Source organism: Indicator indicator, chromosome 1 (assembly GCF_027791375.1).
Source record: "Indicator indicator isolate 239-I01 chromosome 1, UM_Iind_1.1, whole genome shotgun sequence".
Lineage (NCBI taxonomy): Eukaryota > Metazoa > Chordata > Aves > Piciformes > Indicatoridae > Indicator > Indicator indicator.
The window spans coordinates 86207742-86225959 of NC_072010.1; the positions used below are offsets into that span (position 1 = coordinate 86207742).

Genomic DNA, 18218 nt, shown 5'->3' on the forward strand with positions numbered 1-18218 from the left:
CAGCTTTTCAACTCACTTAAACCCATTATAGCTACACTGGTTCAAACCAAGGTCCACTAGCTCTTAACAATTGGTCAGAGGAAAGAAAGAAAAAGGCATGCATATATGATATTTTTCTTTTAATTCCCTCCCAGGAGACTATTTTCAGCTCTGATGATTTCTTTGGCTGGATTTGTCCAGTGAGTGAAGTTTAATAGGTCCCTTTCACATGGTCTTGTCTGGACTTTCCCTGAGGCCATGTAACCTTTTTACATCTACAACACCAAATCTTTTGGCAAGAAGTATCAAAACCATGCTAACTACGTTCCATGAAAACCTACTCATGTGACTTCTAGTTTCTTGTACAAGAAGAAATAAACGTCTGTTGATCCCCTTCCATGCCAGACATTGTTTTTGTGGGCCACTCTTCCTCCCTTAAAATGCACATTTTGCATAACAAAACTTCTACTATTTGTTTGTGCCTGCTGTGAAAGTCATTTCACATCTTTCCTCACCTATTTTATCCCCTTCTGAACCTTATCCTGTTCAAACATTCTGCTTCTGAAATAGAGGATCAAGACACAAAATATTCGATATGTGGATGAACCACAAGTTTACACAGTGAAATAAAGAACTCTGAGTTATTCTCTGTTCCTCTTCTTATAATTCCTAGCATCTGATTTGCTTTTCTGACTATGTGTACTTGTTATAAACCTACTGCTCATGGACACAGACAAATCAATCTACCATTTTTTTGTATACAAAACTAGAACTGTTTCTTTTTTTCATGTCTTTCTTGCCTCACAGTAATGCATACTGAATTTCATGTGCCATTATATTGTCCAGTCACTCCAACTAGCAAAAGACTCCTTCTGCTCTTCAGTCTGTCTTTGAATAACCTTGGATCATTAGCAAAACTCACCTTCTTTTCAAAGGACATTTAAGAACATACCCAAACCCAAGAATTTTCAGCACAGACCTCGTGAAACACCCAAAACTCCTGCAGGCATTATTGCTTAGCTGCAAAATATTGTTCTGATGACTAAATATGATGATTATGTTCATACAGTAATTTTGGGGCTGCATTAGAAGAATGCAAGCAATGTAATTATCTAAAACAATGAACTGTATTATATACATAGGTGTGTTAGAGAAGTGTCCTTCAAAGTTATTTCTGGGAATAATGTCTTTCTCAAAGCCAGTTTTCTACCCTTTGTCAAACTACTTATTTCAAAGCAATTGAGAATTATAGCCACTCTTTTAAAAAGGTTTTTAATTAAGTACTTTTTCAGTGAATTGAAAGGAATGGAGAAAACCCATTCTCATTTCACAGAACCATTGACTGCTGGCAATTACCTGGTCCAACTCCCCTACTCCAGCAGGGCCACCTAGAGTAGGTTGCAATTATTACAGCAAGACTGCAATGATGTACTATAAAAAAAACCCAAAACACTAAAGCTTCACAAAAACAATTATACAGAAAGAAGTTAACTTTTTGCATTCTTCTGTATCAAAATATTTCACTTCATATGCATTGGCTTTGCTTGTTCAAGCCACTGCAGTGATTCTGCTTACTTGCTAAGTCTAACAGTGCTTTTAAAAGCAAATGTAAATAGAAATTAGAAAGCAACCTTTACTGAAAATATATTCCACCAATTTATCTTCGAGATATGGTTTTCTGAACCCACAGACTTTGCCAAACACTATTACGGATGCTCAAAGAACTGTGAAAACTTAATTACATCACATTTGGAGTAGCATCTTGTTAGCATTACAGCTTCATTTCACTCCTTCCCGGTTCTTTTAGCAGGCTTATCAACTGTTTGTCCTTAATCTTATTTAAATGACTCCATGAATCTCTTTCATTAATCTTTTTAATTTTTTTTTTTTTGCAGGTCAAAGATTCTTAGTTATTTGTTTCTTGCTTGGAAGATCAGCAGGATGAATGAGGTGACTCTCCCCCTCCACTCTGCTCCGCTCTTGTGAGACCCCATCTGAAGGGCCGTGTCCAGTTCTGGTACCCCCAAAACAAGATGGACATTGGATGGGTCCAGAGGAGGGCCACAAAGGTAATCATAGAGCTGAAGCACCTTTCTTATGAAAGCAGGCTGGGAGGGCTGAGTCTGTTCAGCCTGGAGAAGAGAAGATTCCTTATAGTGGCCTTCCAGTACCTGAAGAAGGCCTACAGAAAAGCTGGAGAGAGACATTTCACAAGGTCTTGTAGTGACAGGATGAGGGGGAATGGATTTAAGCTGGAAGAGGGGAGATTTAGACTTGATACTAGGAAGAAATTATTTATTATGAGGGTCATGAGACACTGGAACAGGTTGCCCAGGAAAGTTGTGGAAGTCCCCCCCCTGGCAGATGTTCAAGGCCAGGCTGGACAGAGCCTTTAGCAGCCTAGTCTAACAGAAGGTGTCCCTACCTATGGTGAGGATCCTGGCTGGAACGAGATGATCTTTAAGGTCCCTTCCAACCCAAATCATTCTATGGTTCTATGAAAGCAAGTGTGCCTTTTGGTCGCAGAACGGTTACTTCTGAGATAGTGATGGTTGGCTGTGAGCTAATACTACCAGAACAAAACCAGGACAGTAGTAGGTCTGCGCTATTCTAACATTAGCACAGACCTCTAAAAATATCCTTTGTGACAAGGGTGATGTTCCAGTTTTGCCTGTAATATTTCAACTAGATAAAAAAATTGCATGTTTTTTTTTGCCTACAGCATGCATATCGAGACGAGTCAACTATTAATAGATTTGATGCTAAAAAGCAAGGTCCAAAACACTGGAGAGGTGTGCATATATTACCCATTTTAAGCCTACCTCCAAATATGTGTTCAGAAATTCAGATCACTATACTAACTGCCAATACTAGAGATTCAACCTGAGATCTAGCAGCCAAAGATGGCCCTTTACATTTTGCTTACTGTCAGAATAGAGGTATAATTGCAGGTCTACATGTACAAGGCCAGTGCAGAAAAAAAACAGCTCTTCACTATAGAAATAACAAGTGAACATAAACAATCCACTAAATCCATCTATTTCCATTTCATTCTCTTGGCTGTTCAGTGCCTATCATGACAACAACAACAACAATTTAAGTGTAATAAATAAATAAATATGGTGTATTTGATGGTGTTTCTTGGTTCGACCTAGGTACTAGCATAAAAAAGCCATGAGAAATGATAATAGTTAGAAGAATGTCACATTGCAAGACAAAGATGTAAAAGACACTCTAACAAGTTAGCCAAACTTAATAACATAGTCTAAATAAGCTAATCTAGGTAAGAGAAAAATCTTCTACTGTACCAGTATCATACTCTTCTTCATCTGCTATGCTGAACACTGGTTTCACACCACGGTAGGGTTTTCCCACTCTGTCGCTGCTGCTGACATGTCTGTTGGCAATAAAAAGGGCAGGAGAGGATGTGGGATGGAAGAAGAAAAGTAACTTTCAAACTGATGGTATGACTCCTACAACAACATATTAGCAAAACGCAAACAAGTGTGCAAATGAGAAGGACAAGAGAATTTCATGAAGCTGCCTGCAAGGAAGATGTGACTGACAGATCAAGCAATTTGGTTAGTGAAAGCATGTAGTTCAGCTACTTGACAAGGCTGGCTGTTGTAAAAAATAAAGTGAAAAAACAATTACTGTTTTGTTTTTAAAAAGAACTTTTGGTCACCTACTCAAATGACAAAATACATTAGAGACCTAAGAACGGAGAATGTGCTGTGGAGTTTCTAGCGTGAAACAAAAATATTTCCGGATAGTCAGGGCATCTTTACAGGGATGACAAATTGGGATGGAGGAAAAACAAGTCTGAAAACAGACTAACATGTCAGAAAGCTCATCTTTCTGGTTAATTTGTCAAAAAAAAAAAAAAAAACCCAAAACCAAAACCAAAACCAAAACCCAAAGCAAATTAGCTTAAGCACTTCAAAGTGGAGTTATCATAAACCATCCCCTGTAGCGTGAACTCTGACATCCTGTCCTTTAATTTCTTCAGCTAAACCCTGAAATCTTTGGTTAAGCAATTCCTACTGCCAAAATCCCAGCATCAATGGGGTTTCTCCATAGATACTGACCTCAAAAATCACATTTAAATCAATTTCTAGAGATATTAAATGGCACAAATACCACTGAATCTTAATAACTGACAGTAACAGTTCCAAATTCTGAGATATTTTAAAGCTCTACCTTAGAGCACTGTGATTACATGGTCACAGTTGTCAGTGTGAGGCCACACCTCAAGAACCGTGTCAGTTCTGGGCCCCTCACCACAAGAAGGATATTGGGGTGCTGGAGCATGTCTAAATAGCCAGTGAAGCTGATGAAGAGCCTTGAACAGAAGTCTTACGACGAACACCTGACAGAATTGGGGTTGTGTAGGCTTCAGAAGAGGAGGCTGAGGGGAGACCCCACTGCCCTCTACAGTGACCTTAAAGGAGGTTGGAGCGAGGTGGGAGTTGGTCTCTTCTCACATGCAACAAGTAACAGGCCAAGAAGAAACGGTGCCAAGTTGCACAAGGGGCAGTTCAGATTGGATATTATGAAAAATGTCTTCACAGAAAGGGTTTTCAGGCATTGGAACAGGCTGCCCAGAGAGGTGGTGGAGTCACCATCCTTCCAGGTATTTAAAAGATGCATGGATGTGGTGCTGAGGGATGTGCTTTATAAACAGTGGCTTAGCAGTAGTGGTGGGATTGCGATCTCTAGGTGAGTGGTCGGACTTTATGATCTCCAAGGTCTCTTCCAACCTCAACAGTTCTATGGTTCTAAAAATACAAAACTAAAACCAAACCACATCTATCTCCTTCCCCCATTTCAGAGTCTCTAACCTGTCCTCATAAAGTGTATTCATATTTCTTAAGGCCTCTACTTAACATGGTACTGTACAACCAAGACGAAGAGGCAAGCTCTTTAGTAATATATAAATGAATGCTAGCAGCACTTATGCATACCTGAAAGAGTATTTGAATGTTAAAAAGAAACCCACATTTTCTATGGGTAAAATTAACAAATGTAGACAGAACAAGGAAATGTTTAATAGCAAAAATAAATACATAAAAATTAATATGGTCATAAATATTAAATGGTCAAACAAAAATGCATTCTACAATGAAACAAAAAAAACAATACAAAAACATGCTCATTAGTGCTTAAGACTATAAGCATCAATGACACTGACAATTCAGAGAGGGTAGTGCTTCGATATGGAGGGTTTTGTAAATATGCTTTAGTAATACAAAACCATTTGAGTGAGAAGAAACTATTTAGTGTCAAATTACACAAGAAGATCTTGTTAGTGTTTAGAGATCAAAGTTAGTCAAGATAAGACAAAATAAAATGCTATTTTATAAAATCCTGGTAGCATATAAAAGCGTGGCCAGTAGGTCAAGAGAGGTGTTTCTTCCCTTTTACTCTGCTCTTGAGACCCCACCTCGAATACTGCATCCAGTTCTGGTGCCCCCATCATACAAAGGACATAGAACTGTTGGAGTGAGTCCAGAGGAAGGCTGCAAAGACGATCCAAGGGCTGAAGCACCCCTGCTATAAGGATAGGCTTAGGGAGCTGGGGTTGTTCAGCATAGAGAAGGCTCCAGGGGGGCCTTACAGCTGCCTTCCAATACTGGAAGGGAACCTACAGGAAGGCGGGAGTGGGACTTTTCCTAAAGGTTTCTAGCAATAGGGCAAGAGGGACTGGTTTTAAGATGTAAGTTTTGACTGAATCTTAGGAAGAAGTTCTTCAGTACAAGGGTGGTGAGACTCTGGAATAGGTTGCCCAGAAAAGCTGTGGATGCCCTCTCCCTGGAAGTATTCAAGGCCAGGCTGGATGAGGCCTTGAGCAACCAAGTCTAGCTGAGAGGCATCCCTGACCATGACAGGGAGGTTGAAGTAGATGATCTTTGGGGTCCCTTACAACCTAGGCCATTCCATAATCTTAGAAAATTTCCTTTAACCTATTTGCCTGGAAGGCCATCACAATGCAGCACGTCTTTAATGGCAAATGTGAAAAATACAATATATTTGTGAGAAACATAAAGTGGATCTAATTGAATGGATGAGAAAAGAATGCCATTCCAGGTTTTTAAGAGACGTAATTTTAAGACTAGTCCAGTGATCCACAGTGTGAGCATATTTATTTTTGCATCTTCCCAGTGAAAGATCAGCAATATGAGTCAAAGGAGCAAGTGTAATAAGTATAATTCTTGGTTACAAATAGATAGTCAAGCGTCATTTAGCTATCAAACAGAATCACCAAATCTTTTAAATTCGAATTTTAAGACTTTCTTACCATATTCTTAAAATTGATGTGCTATTCAGATATTCCCACTTTGTTCTTTTTTTTTTAAAAAAACATTACTATCTGTTTTGCTCACACAACACCATTCTGTAATGCTTATGGGTAAATTCTATCTCAAATTCTTTGCAAGCCACTTGAAAGAAGAATTGGTGCAAAATCTTTGAAAACCTAAACATCATTTTAAATCTTCATTAAATGCTTCAAGCACAAATCGTTCACCCTTTTCAGTCTGTGAGGGTCAAAAGCTAGAGAGTTCCTAACATATATCCAAAGTTCCAAAGTGATTACTTATGAGCTGTCCTTCATTTTTCACAAGCAATTTTATATAATCTCAATTCACAGATTTAATTTCTGAAGTAACTGTAAGCCAATAAATCAAACAAATTTTAAGGGACTCCACATTTGTGTAGAATCCTTTAGTTATGTGAACGAGGAAGAGCTGCAAGGCATGTTTACTTATTAACTCAGCACTTTTATTTTCCCACTAATGAGCACCTCTGTTTCCATCAGTGTGTTCTATTACCATGTGATGTGAAGCACAAAAATTCCAGATTTCTGTATGGCTGCTCTGCTATATTTAAGCTCTGATGGTGCTTTATGAGCACCTTAGAAAACCTTTTCATAGCTCTAGTCTCTCCTGTTAAAACTTTAAGCCATAATTTGTTCATCAATTGCTCATGGTATCTTTCACTAGCACAAGTCACTAATAAAATAGATATATATTTTACAAGTGATTTTATATTCCTTGTATATTTTACAAGGAATTTTCAAGGGAAAAAAAATGCATAAAAAGCAATAGTAAGAAAGAGAACAGAAATAATAAAGTAGAAACTAAGAGCAGAAAGCACTTGCCAGCACATTCTTTTTCTTCCTCTAGTCCTCTGATCAGTACTTGTAAAACCCAATAGCTTTACTAAAAAAACACCTAAATATAAACCCCCATATAAAAATGCAAGCAATTTTGTCAGTGTAACCAATGCTTACAAATATTGTGATGCCATGCTAAATACAACAAAGGTGGTTTTAGTCATACTGCTTAATTATCAAGCTTACCGCTCCAGGCTTGCTCTGTCTGGCCAGGGAATATTGAAAGGTATTCTACAGTACATTGGGGCAGAGGACAGAACAAAAGAATTAAATAAAAATAAAATAAAATTTTAAAAGGTTTAAAGGAAAAATCTAGATAAATAACTGAAATTCTCTATATAGGCAATCTATCTTCTTCAAGGAAGATGCTTATAAATCAAAGCAAATGCTTCATGACATCTAGCCAGGAATCAGAAAAACATTTGTAAACATTCTACTACAAGATGCATTTTTCATGCTGTGTATGGCTCACATACAAGTCTTACTTGACACAACAAATGCTACTACCAAGTGTCATTTACAACTTTTTTGCCTCTAATTATGAAAACTAGTAATTAAAAAAAAAAATCATTTCCAAACACAAAAAGAAGCCACAATCTGTACCTTCTGATTAAAGACTACAAAACACTACGTTTGGCACATGATTTAAATCTTCCTATCAAAGAAGCACTATCTCTGTAAGATCCTTGAATACCAATATCTTAGCAACAAGCAACTCCACCAGATGTGTTTTAAATAACTCTTCAGCAGGATATTCAATTACAGATTTGATAGATGAAAACTGTTATTCTTTTATCTAATTAAGTACTTGGAATGATGACTTCCAACCTTGAAAGTGTCTTAAGTTTGCATATTCTTGTTCCCAGTTCTACTTAAGAATACTTTTGTATTCTTGTATCCACTTTTTTGTATGAGAAGAGTGGATTTTCGGCTTGAAAAGTAGCTGTACATTACTACTTGAAGAAAAAATAACATCAACTTAACAAGATGGAACAGGGAAAAAAAAATGAACAAAAACAGTCAACAAAATACCCCATCCAGAATCCTTCTGTCATTCACCCATTCCACTAGAGTCAGTATGGGGAGGAAGTGAAATAAAAGTGAAACCATTCCTGAGACAGAATAGAGAACTGAGACATTTTAAGTCAAACCAGCCATGCAGTGACAAATTCTAGGTAAATTTTCAGGAGAAAAGGCTGCTCACATTGGCCTTGCAAGACTACGGTAGCACAATAGGATGACTGTGTCATGGTAAAATTGCGAGGAGGATACAGGTAGAAATCTGAAAGTTGAAACTGGAATGTAACTTTTTTCCCCAATTAGCACAGTTATTTACAAAATAACCTCCCAAGATGGGAAGTCACTCCTCACTGCTGATTCACAAGAGATAAATGACTCACCTGTCCACTGGAGTAGAAGTATTTTCAATAAAACTAATTACTTTTTCTTTCACATTCACAGATTTAGTCTTCAAAGCAACTGTCATTTTATTTACCAGGGACTTTACTCCTTTTCCATCACTTGAGCCATTAGGAGAATCACCCTGTAAAAATAACACCTCTCAGAATTAATCAGATAAAAAACAATCTTCTATCATCTCTAGTTTATTAACAAAGGAAGTAGACTACAAAATAGTGATGAACATTTTAGCAGAACATTAATCACAGCATTAACTTCTAGAGTTGCTTCAAAGATATGCGTCTACGGTAAAGGCGATCCAAAAGTAAGCTTCACATATCTTATTACTGCGTACTCTGATATCAAAGTCTAGAGCAAGGGATTCTATTATTGATAAGTCTTATCCAAATTAAAAGCTATATTCTACACCCAACATACCATCTGTAGGAAAGAGATAATTTTGAGCTCTCCCATGAAACTGCATGCCAGTTTCATACTAATTCATTCCCAGAGTGGAGAAAAGCCAGGAAAAGAATTGCCCATTACATACATTCTGCTGCAAGTCCTTTTCAAGAGGATAAACATGTTTAGGTGTCCTCCAACTAGATGGTGATTATGGTTTCAATTAAAACACACAACTGAAAGCAATCATGACTTAACTAATGCATTTTATAGAATAGAATGAGGAATATGAAGAAAACATTCAGTACACCTGGGGCTCCCACCCTACTATATCACTACAGCGTAAAATTCACTTACATCAACAGAAGAGTTTATGCTACTTCTCGAGCCTGAGGTACTAGCAATCCAGTGGCCATATCCATTTTCTGGTCCTTCCACATTGATATCTGCTAAGTGCTGCTGGAGGGCTGTTAAAAGGATGTTAAAAAAAATGTTCACAACTACAGTGGAATTAGTGTGTTGATGAAAATACTGTATATCTCAAGACTGATCAGTAACAATTTTTACTCCATACAATTTAATAAAACAGATAGACTCGGATAACTCTAAAATTATTCCTGGCTTTCCTTTCAGTAGTACAAATGCATTAGCATAATCTTTATTTTGGTAAAGAAAACAGTTAAAATATTAAAAATAAATCTCTGCTTTCATCCTAAAGATAGCTGTTATGACACCGTACACATTGACAACTAATGCCTCTAAACTTAGATTACAGCACAGATGTCTCCACTGTTGTAGAGCCCGATTCCAGCAACATAAACTGAAGAATTGTGAACTGATGATTTATGAAAATATAGCTATAATCGATAGTAACTAGGAAGCAGCATTTTCATATGGATCTGTCATCTTCAGAGGCTAAACATCAAGAATAAGGTAGGAAAAAAGGGTATTTCCTCCCCTTCCTGTACATTTCCTGTATTAATTTTTTCACCATTCAGATATATGGGTAACTCATAACAGTTAACCACAAACATTGTTTTACACAACCAGTGCTGACTTACACAAAACAAAAGCCTAATGAATAAGACCTATTTGCTACTAATTTAGCTGATTTATAGCCAAAGCCTAATAAAAATATCAACCAAGTGAGGATACCAAGTTTCATCAAGCCAAAGCTCGTTATTAACAACCTTACCCATAAATCCTCCTTTGGCAATGCTTACATACTCCTTATTTTTCTGCAACAGAAAAGATATTTTTGGTTGAAAGAAACATCTGTGGAATAAGTTTTGCAAGCACATTAATGAAACACAGGTAAATTTTATAAAACCTGTAAACTGAACTAAGATTAAGATTTTGCAGGGAAAAATCCAGTCCAACTGATCACCCAGCCCTAAGCAATCAACTAGACCATGGCACTAAGTTTTTCAGATTTTTTTTAAGATTTTGTGATTTAGTATCAGTGATATGTACAAATACACTTATAGCTATTATAAAAAGCTATTGAAGTCAATAGCAATAGTTGTACCTGCAGGAAGTGTGCTAGCACCATGTTCATATACATATCTTCTTCTTCCCTACCACTTCCCATGAAGCAGAGGTGTTCCCCACCAGCTATAGAACCAGACTCAATAGATTGTTTTTGTGCTTCTAATAGGGACTTTACAGACTGTGCAAATTCTGATGGGTTTTGAAGCATCTGTGGAATAAACAAAAGTGTTGACTGACACCAACATATTGTAACACAACTTGAGAAACAATAAAAACTTTAAAAATAGTACAAATAATGCAGTACCAGAACTGTACAAGGCATACATGCACAAAGAAAAGACAGCCTGACCCAGACCTCATGTTATGCAAAGAACATTGAGAATGGTCCTTTCCCTCCTCACTCCACTTTGATTTCCCCAGGAAAGAAATGCAGCCATTAACATCTGTTAGTTTATTTTTGCAGACACCAAATAGTGGGAAGAAAGTATTTGCAACTTTCATGTTGCATTAAGTTGGTAATATGGCAAAGGGACTGATCTCTAGATTTCTGTATGATTGAGCAGGACATATTCAAGATCACAGGATCACAGGATGTTAGGGGTTGGAAGGGAGTCATCAAGTCCAAACCCACTGCCAGAGCAGGGCACAGGTGACATGTTTGAGCTTTGCAGTTTAGACACCCTTTATGGTCTTTCGCTTTCTGTCTCCCTGATAAGCTTTTTCTCATCAACTTAATCAAGATCTGGAAAAAAAATTACAATCAGGAGTAGAAGCAGATACCTAAGATTCTCAGGTACTCTCAAAGAGTTAAGGCTGCAGTCTCCTGAAGGCCTGTTACGCAAGCAAAACTAATAAGCTGTTATATGAAAGAGATGAAGAAACAAAGACTTTCTAAAAAAAGGCTGAAATTTTAACCCAGGAAAGGCACTTATTTAAATCAATTAGGAAATGTTGACATGTAACTGGATATTGGGGGGAAGAATTCTCATTATCTAGTCTTTACCTTGAATTAAACAATGAAGTACAAAGTAACTGATGGCTAGGTAGTATACTTAAGTCAACCCGAATTTTAACTGGGGTTTTCCTGGAGCCAAATGTTGCTGCTTTATTACAAAGATGCTAAATCTCACTACTTCCTCTACCTAAGACTAACTATAAATGAGATGGATTCCATGGTGCTTTCTCCATTGCTTTCTCACAAAGAAAACTGTGTGTACTTTGCACACAGAAGCATATAACACGCACTGAAATTCCATTAATGGCTTTTTTTCTCAAGGATTATTTCCTACAACATTTTCTGGGGAATAAACTTCTAAGACCAGAGATGAAGCTCATGACATTCTTCTAGCATGGTTCATGAAGGATTCTAACTACAACAACTGATACACACTGCAGAATTTAATTCAAATATGTAATTTAAATACAAACTAATCATATCCAATTTAAGAACTGTCTTCCTAGACTTATTTTTCATACATCACTAGGTTTTAAAACTAATAATTTATAATGGTTACATCTACTTTATTATGATGTTCAATTAAGGCTAGCAGAAGGACACCCACCCTAAATAATTTTTCATCTAGGTTAAAACCCAGAACACTGTCTCATAGAATCATGGCATCATTTAGGCTAGAGAATACTCTTAAGAATTAGTCCAAGTGTAAATCTTAAACTGCCAATTCTCCGCCACTAAACCATGTCTTTAAGTGACATATCTATAAGTCTTTTAAATATCCCCAGGGACAGTGACTCAACCACTTCCCTGGGCCTGTTCCAGTGCCTTACAACCCTTTTTGTGAAGAAGTTTTTCCTAATATCCAGCCTAAACCTCCCCTGGTGCAACTTGAGGCCATTTTTTCTTGTCCCTTTGCTTGTTACTTGAGAGAAAAGAGTGAACCCATCTTGTTAACAACCTCCTTTCAACTGTAGAGAGCATAAAGGTCTTCTCTCAGCCTCCTTTTCTCTCCTATATAATTACACTTGCACAAATAAGACTGAGTATCATTTGCATTTGAGAGGCGAACAAGTGTGGAGTCCCAAATTCTAATATCATTAATGACTAAACTTTGCAGCAAAATGAGTTTCTCAAATGTCCTTTAGAGAAGCTGAATTTTGAAACTTCATCACATAGACACTGCAGTCCACAAGCAAGAGTTTATTTTTCAAGACAGACATTCTTCTCTCCTATTAGAATCTAAAAATCAGTAAAGAAACAAAAAGCATACAAACCAAATCTGAGTCCAGATGAAATGCTGTTGATAAATGCCCAGCATTGTATTGCTCTGCAGGTCGACAGTCCACTACAAAGAACCTTACTCCTTCCTGAAAGAGAAAGATTTTTCTTGTTAAAATGTTTTAAACAATGTAATTATTGATGGGAAAGTACATAATTGTATTTTAATACTAATCCAAATACTACAGGAACCCCTCAAAGGGCTAACAGGTATCAGGAAATTTTATTTGATTAATCTGAAATTCTACAGTATTCTAATAGTGATTTCCCATTATTACATCAGCTTGTGCATTGGAAAGCATCACCCAAGTGCAATAGAGTGTAACTATTTCTCCTCTACTGAGAAGAAATACAATGGGTATGAAGGCACACATCAAGACATCAGAAGAGACATCTCTGAAGTTCCAGTCCAACATTCCATTACTACTCAGCACACCAGATATGGATAGGTTTATATGCCACCAACTTAAAACAGGATACAAAGAAATGCTTAAGTTTACTTGCACTAGGAAAAAAAATGGCAAAAAAGTGATGAATGCATGATGAAGGAGTTTACAAGAAATCTGGGGAAGGACTTTTACAAAACAGCTTGTAGTGGTAGGACAAGGAATAACAGATTGAAGCTGGAAGAGCATAGATTTAGACTGGATATTAGGAAGAAATTCTTCACGGTGAGGGTGGTGAGACAAGGGAACAGGTTGCCCAAGGAGGTTCTAGACGCCACCTCTCTGCAAGAGTTCAAGGCCAGACTGGACGGGACCTTGAGCAACCTGATCTAGTGGAACGTGTTGGAATTAGATGATTTTTAAGGTCCCTTCCAATCCAAACCATTCTATGATTCTACAAAACTGAGGTCTGCCTGGAAACTGGCTACCGTGGTAGTCAATGGAGTTAAATGAAGTGTTCCTCAGGCCTCAGTGTTGGGACCACTTCGTTTAACATCTTTATTGATGACCTTGATAAGGACACGGTGTATCATCAGTAAGCTTACAATGGCACCAAGTTAGGTGGGAGTGTTGATTTGCATACAGGTAGGGAGGCTCTACAAAGAGACTTGGATAGATTGAATCGATGGGCCAAAGTTAACAGCATGAGCTTCAACAAAGCCAAGTGCACTTGGGCCACAACAGCCCTATGCAATGCTACAGGTTTGGGGAAGTGTGGCTGGAAAGGGACCTGGGGGTTCTAATCAGCGAGTGGCTGAATATGAGCCAGCAGTGTGCCCAGGTGGCCAAGAAAGCCAGTGGCATCCTGGCTTGCATTAGAAATGCTGTGTCCAGCAGGAGTAGGGAGGTGATTATCCCCTTGTACTCAGTGCTGGTGAGGACACACCCTGACCATTGTGTTCAGTTTCAGGCACCTCAATACAGGAGATGTTGAGGTGCTGGAGCGAGTGCAGAGGAGGGCAACGATGCTGGTGAAGGCCCTGGAGAATAAATCTTATGAAGAGTGACTGAAGGAGCAAGGGCTGTTTAGTTTGAAGAAGAGGGTATCTCATCACTCTCTACAACAACCTGAAAGTTGAAGAGAGGTTGCTGCTGATCTCTTCTCACAGGTAATTAGCAACAGAACAAGAGGGAATACCCTCCTCAAACTGCAATACGGTAGGTTCAGACTGGACATAAGGAGAATTTTTTTTACAGCAAGAGTAGTCAGACACTCAAATGGGCTGTCCAGGGAGGTGGCTGAGTCACCATGCATTTAAATATAATTTAGATGTGGTGTTTGGGGACATGGTTTAAAGTGAGAGTTGGGTCAATTTTTGGACTTGAAGATCCCAGGGGTCTTTTCCAACCTGAATGATTCCATGAAAAAGCTAGAGCCAGTAATCAATGAGAAACACTGTAATCTAGCTACACTATTATCCATATATTTGCCTTAAATAATTTAAGTGAAGTCCCTGCATCTAAGTATGCCTGCAATTAACTAATACAGAAAGAGCCTAGATATGTTTTTGTTGTTGTTTAAGCCTTTCATTGATAAAAGGCAGCTATTTCATAATGGATTGTTCTCAAATATACTAAGTAGCGGGTTTTAAATTTTCATTTACAATAGCTGTATTTTGAAAGGAATTCAAACTACTGAGATAATACTTTCAAGCTCCCACTCCTCAGATTCAGTTCAGCTGTATTAAGCTCTCAGCGCTGTAGCTCTCATTACTACAGCACAAATGCACTGCAATCAGTAAGTCATTTACAACAGAGACAACATCAAAGCAAGAAAAGTGTCTTAAAATAGCAAACACTTACTTCTGCTGTTAGCACTTAAAAATATTTCTGATATATACACAAAGTAGCAATTCTTTTCCCTTTCTATAAAATTGCAGAAAAAGAAAATAGTAAGAAAATTCAGTGTACTGACTCCTTGTTGCTGATTTGCTTGAAGAATCTCAGACACAGAAACTGCTAGACAGAGAGCCTGGCTCAAGTCTGTATCATCATCTTTGAGGCCCAGCAAGCTGCTGCCAAATAGACTGTGGTTGTCCTAATAAAGCAAGGCGGAGTTAAAGAAAAAAGAAGTTGTTAACTGAAGCCATTATTTTTAGATGTGAAGGTTAAGGTAAAACTACATCCACCATATCCCAAACATTAAGCTCAATACATGCATATCTTATCCACATAGTCATCAAATTTTTGATTAACTGAATTTTTTTCTGAAAATCATGGCATCATGAATCCATGAAATACCTCACACACCTGTCTACACACACCAGACAAAGTACACAGAAGCCAAAGGTAATGACTACCAATTGCTTTTATTTCATTAATTCACTGAAATTGGATATCTTGAGTTAAGGAACAACAGCAATAACAGCAAAGGTGATGATAGCTTTGTTTCTAGTAAATGACTTTTTCCTGTTTGCTAGAAATCCTCTGCAGTGAGGTTGTGTCAGCATAGCATTTTTGTTTCATCAGTTCTTACAAGAACCTAGTTTCCAGAATGTCACCAGTCATGAAGTGAAGACTATTGCAAGGAAGCTTCTCTTTAACATATTTCACTTAACCTTCTTCTCTTTCAAACTTCCTAACAGTAAATAGCACCAGAGTAATGCCATGAAAAAATAGCTTAAAAATCTCATCACAATGAAGTATCTAAAGTTACTGTCAGTAGGAGCTTAAATATTCACCAAAAAGAGAATTTCAAAATTACTTTGTCATTATTACCTTCCTGAAAGAAGCTGGAGTTTTGCTACAGTAATACTGTGCCAAGGAGAAGAGGTCTTCTATATCCTCTAAATTGAGATTGGCTGGTGACATTTCTAAGAATTCTGAGATATATAAACAACACAATTACACCATTAATTCAGACATAGAAAAGAAGCACCATAAATCTTTTCACCATCATAAACCAACTTATTTTTAATAAGGCATAGTACAATTGAGTTTGTTGACTAACCATGAATGTTGATTCACTCTCCAGGTGGAAACAGAAGATACAGAAAATATTTGTTACCCATAGGAAATATATGCTATTTTCAAACCTTCAACTAAATTACTTTTTAATACATTCTTACCTCCATAAAGTTTTAGCTTTCCTTTGCAATAGTAAGTCAGCTTTTCTAAAGAGGGCTGAGCAAGAGAATCCTCTAAAACAGAGTATTTAATCAGCAATATTGTTATGTGCCCAGGATAATACAAGGATGTAGCTCTGCAGTATATGGCAAACACAAAATTACAATCACCCTCATCTTTAACCTCTAAAAGATTACTGTATGATGGCATATAAAAAAACAATAAAACAGGTAACTAAAGGCAGGTGAAATTGGCTCACAAAAAATTTAGCATAATTTCTCGAAAAATAGATGAAGACAAGAACAAGAACAATGAACTAGGCTCAAATCAAGTGTATACAAATATAACAATTGGGAAAATGCAACAAGTGTAGCAGAGGTAAAAAAGGATTTGAAAGTTGCTATTTTGGGCTCAGAAACACGGTGATTGTTTCAAATACTCCAAACTGCAGTAAAAAACTAGGTGTAGAAGTGTTCAAAGGCAAAACAAGGGAAGAATAAACAATAAATGTGATGCAGCAAAAGAACAGTAACAAAGAAATTAGTGGATGAGAGGATTCATAAATGAGAAAAATCACAAGAAAGTAGTTAAATAATTCAATTATTTAGAAATTAAAAAAAAAATCAATGTAGATTATGCTATGTGATAAATATTTCACTAGTTACATAAGTGAAGTACTTACTTATCATTTCTTCTTTATCCAATTCTTGTGATAAGATAACATCTCTGAAAACAGTGAAGTGACAGGCATAGATTATGTTAGTCAAACCAAAAATCAAAAAAAAGTGGATTGAAACTGTGCTAGTAAGGAATGTCCCAAAGAATTAATTATACACTTACTTTGCATTGACAAGGATGATTAACATTAAGAAATAAATAAAAAATGGATCTGCTTGTTGTAGATATCCATCCCATATTGCCTGAGTGACTTCGGCTGAACAATAATATGAGAAGAGGCTTCCAAGCTAAAAAATTTGAAAAATAACATGAGAAAAAGCAATAACCAAGAACAATCTTAACAAAGTTACAATACAGCTAAAAAGAAAACAAATCCAACAAAATTATATAAAAATAGACATATGCACGATGTATTGAGGGATGGCTCTACCCTCAAACAATTATGGGAACAGCAGCAATGGTATCATAGAACGGTTTGGGTTGGTATAGACTACCCATGAATAAACAAGCCTAGTGTGAAGACAAACTCAGCTGTACATTATCATCTTGCAAATTCAACCAGAGATAAAACAGACAGACTGGAGTACTGTTTAGCTCATAGCCACTGCCAAATACCTATTATACTAGTAAGACAATACTAAAAGAATGTGTTTACTGAACTAGCGTAGCAAATAGGACCCCGTGAACAACATTCTTTTTATTTTTCACAGCAGAATCAAGCTAATTGAACATGGTTGCATATTGGTCTGACAACATCACTTACTTAACGTTATATTATGAGTTATGGCTAATTAAACATTTGCAAGCAACAGAAGTTTTTCATTATCATTTAAACTGTTTGCCTGTTTCCATTTAACAATACTGCCTCTCTGATATGCGAAGTTCAAAGTGGGTAAAAGAAAAGGTAGGAAATTCTCATGCATGCCAGATAGTATTTGCAAGCACAGCTAACTCAAATGCACACCAGATGGCTTCACTGGGGTTTGACTGAAATTGCTGATGCACACAAATTCTGTATCAACAGAGCTACAGCTTTTAAAAGCTCAATTTCTGGTTTTAAACACTACCATGCAGTACTTCAGAGTATGCTTTTGTAAGAAAAGGCAAAAAGATCTATCCCATTCTGAATCAAACACAGCTGAAGATAAAATGGCCCAAAAGAAGCAATGACAGGTCTCTGAACATCAGATTTTTTGACAGACTAAACAAGGAATTTTAATGTAACCTCATAATATAAAGTGAAGATTAAGATTTATTTGCTAGGATTGCACATTGCTAGGAAAGCATGACATTGAGGACTGGCTTTACACTATCTCATTTCCCTACCTCCTTTCAAAGATTTTTTTTTTGT

The 18218-nt window shown here is 37.0% G+C and overlaps 1 protein-coding gene across 2 annotated transcripts in view; it reads right to left on the bottom strand.

Annotated features, from left to right (window-relative positions):
- TBC1D23 (TBC1 domain family member 23) overlaps nt 1-18218 on the bottom strand; it is a 36497-nt gene that overhangs the window by 3702 nt on the left and 14577 nt on the right. Inside the window, exons 6-16 of one of the 2 annotated variants that reach the window (XM_054398603.1) lie at nt 17030-17154; nt 16872-16915; nt 15842-15945; nt 15039-15161; nt 12674-12766; nt 10482-10652; nt 10149-10191; nt 9311-9420; nt 8554-8696; nt 7340-7384; nt 3288-3376 (exon numbers count right to left, since the gene is read on the bottom strand). In XM_054398603.1, coding sequence (XP_054254578.1) covers nt 3288-3376; nt 7340-7384; nt 8554-8696; nt 9311-9420; nt 10149-10191; nt 10482-10652; nt 12674-12766; nt 15039-15161; nt 15842-15945; nt 16872-16915; nt 17030-17154 — 1090 coding nt within the window. The remainder of the gene's footprint in view (nt 1-3287; nt 3377-7339; nt 7385-8553; nt 8697-9310; nt 9421-10148; nt 10192-10481; nt 10653-12673; nt 12767-15038; nt 15162-15841; nt 15946-16871; nt 16916-17029; nt 17155-18218) is intronic. The other variant, XM_054398526.1, reaches the window with a different exon arrangement.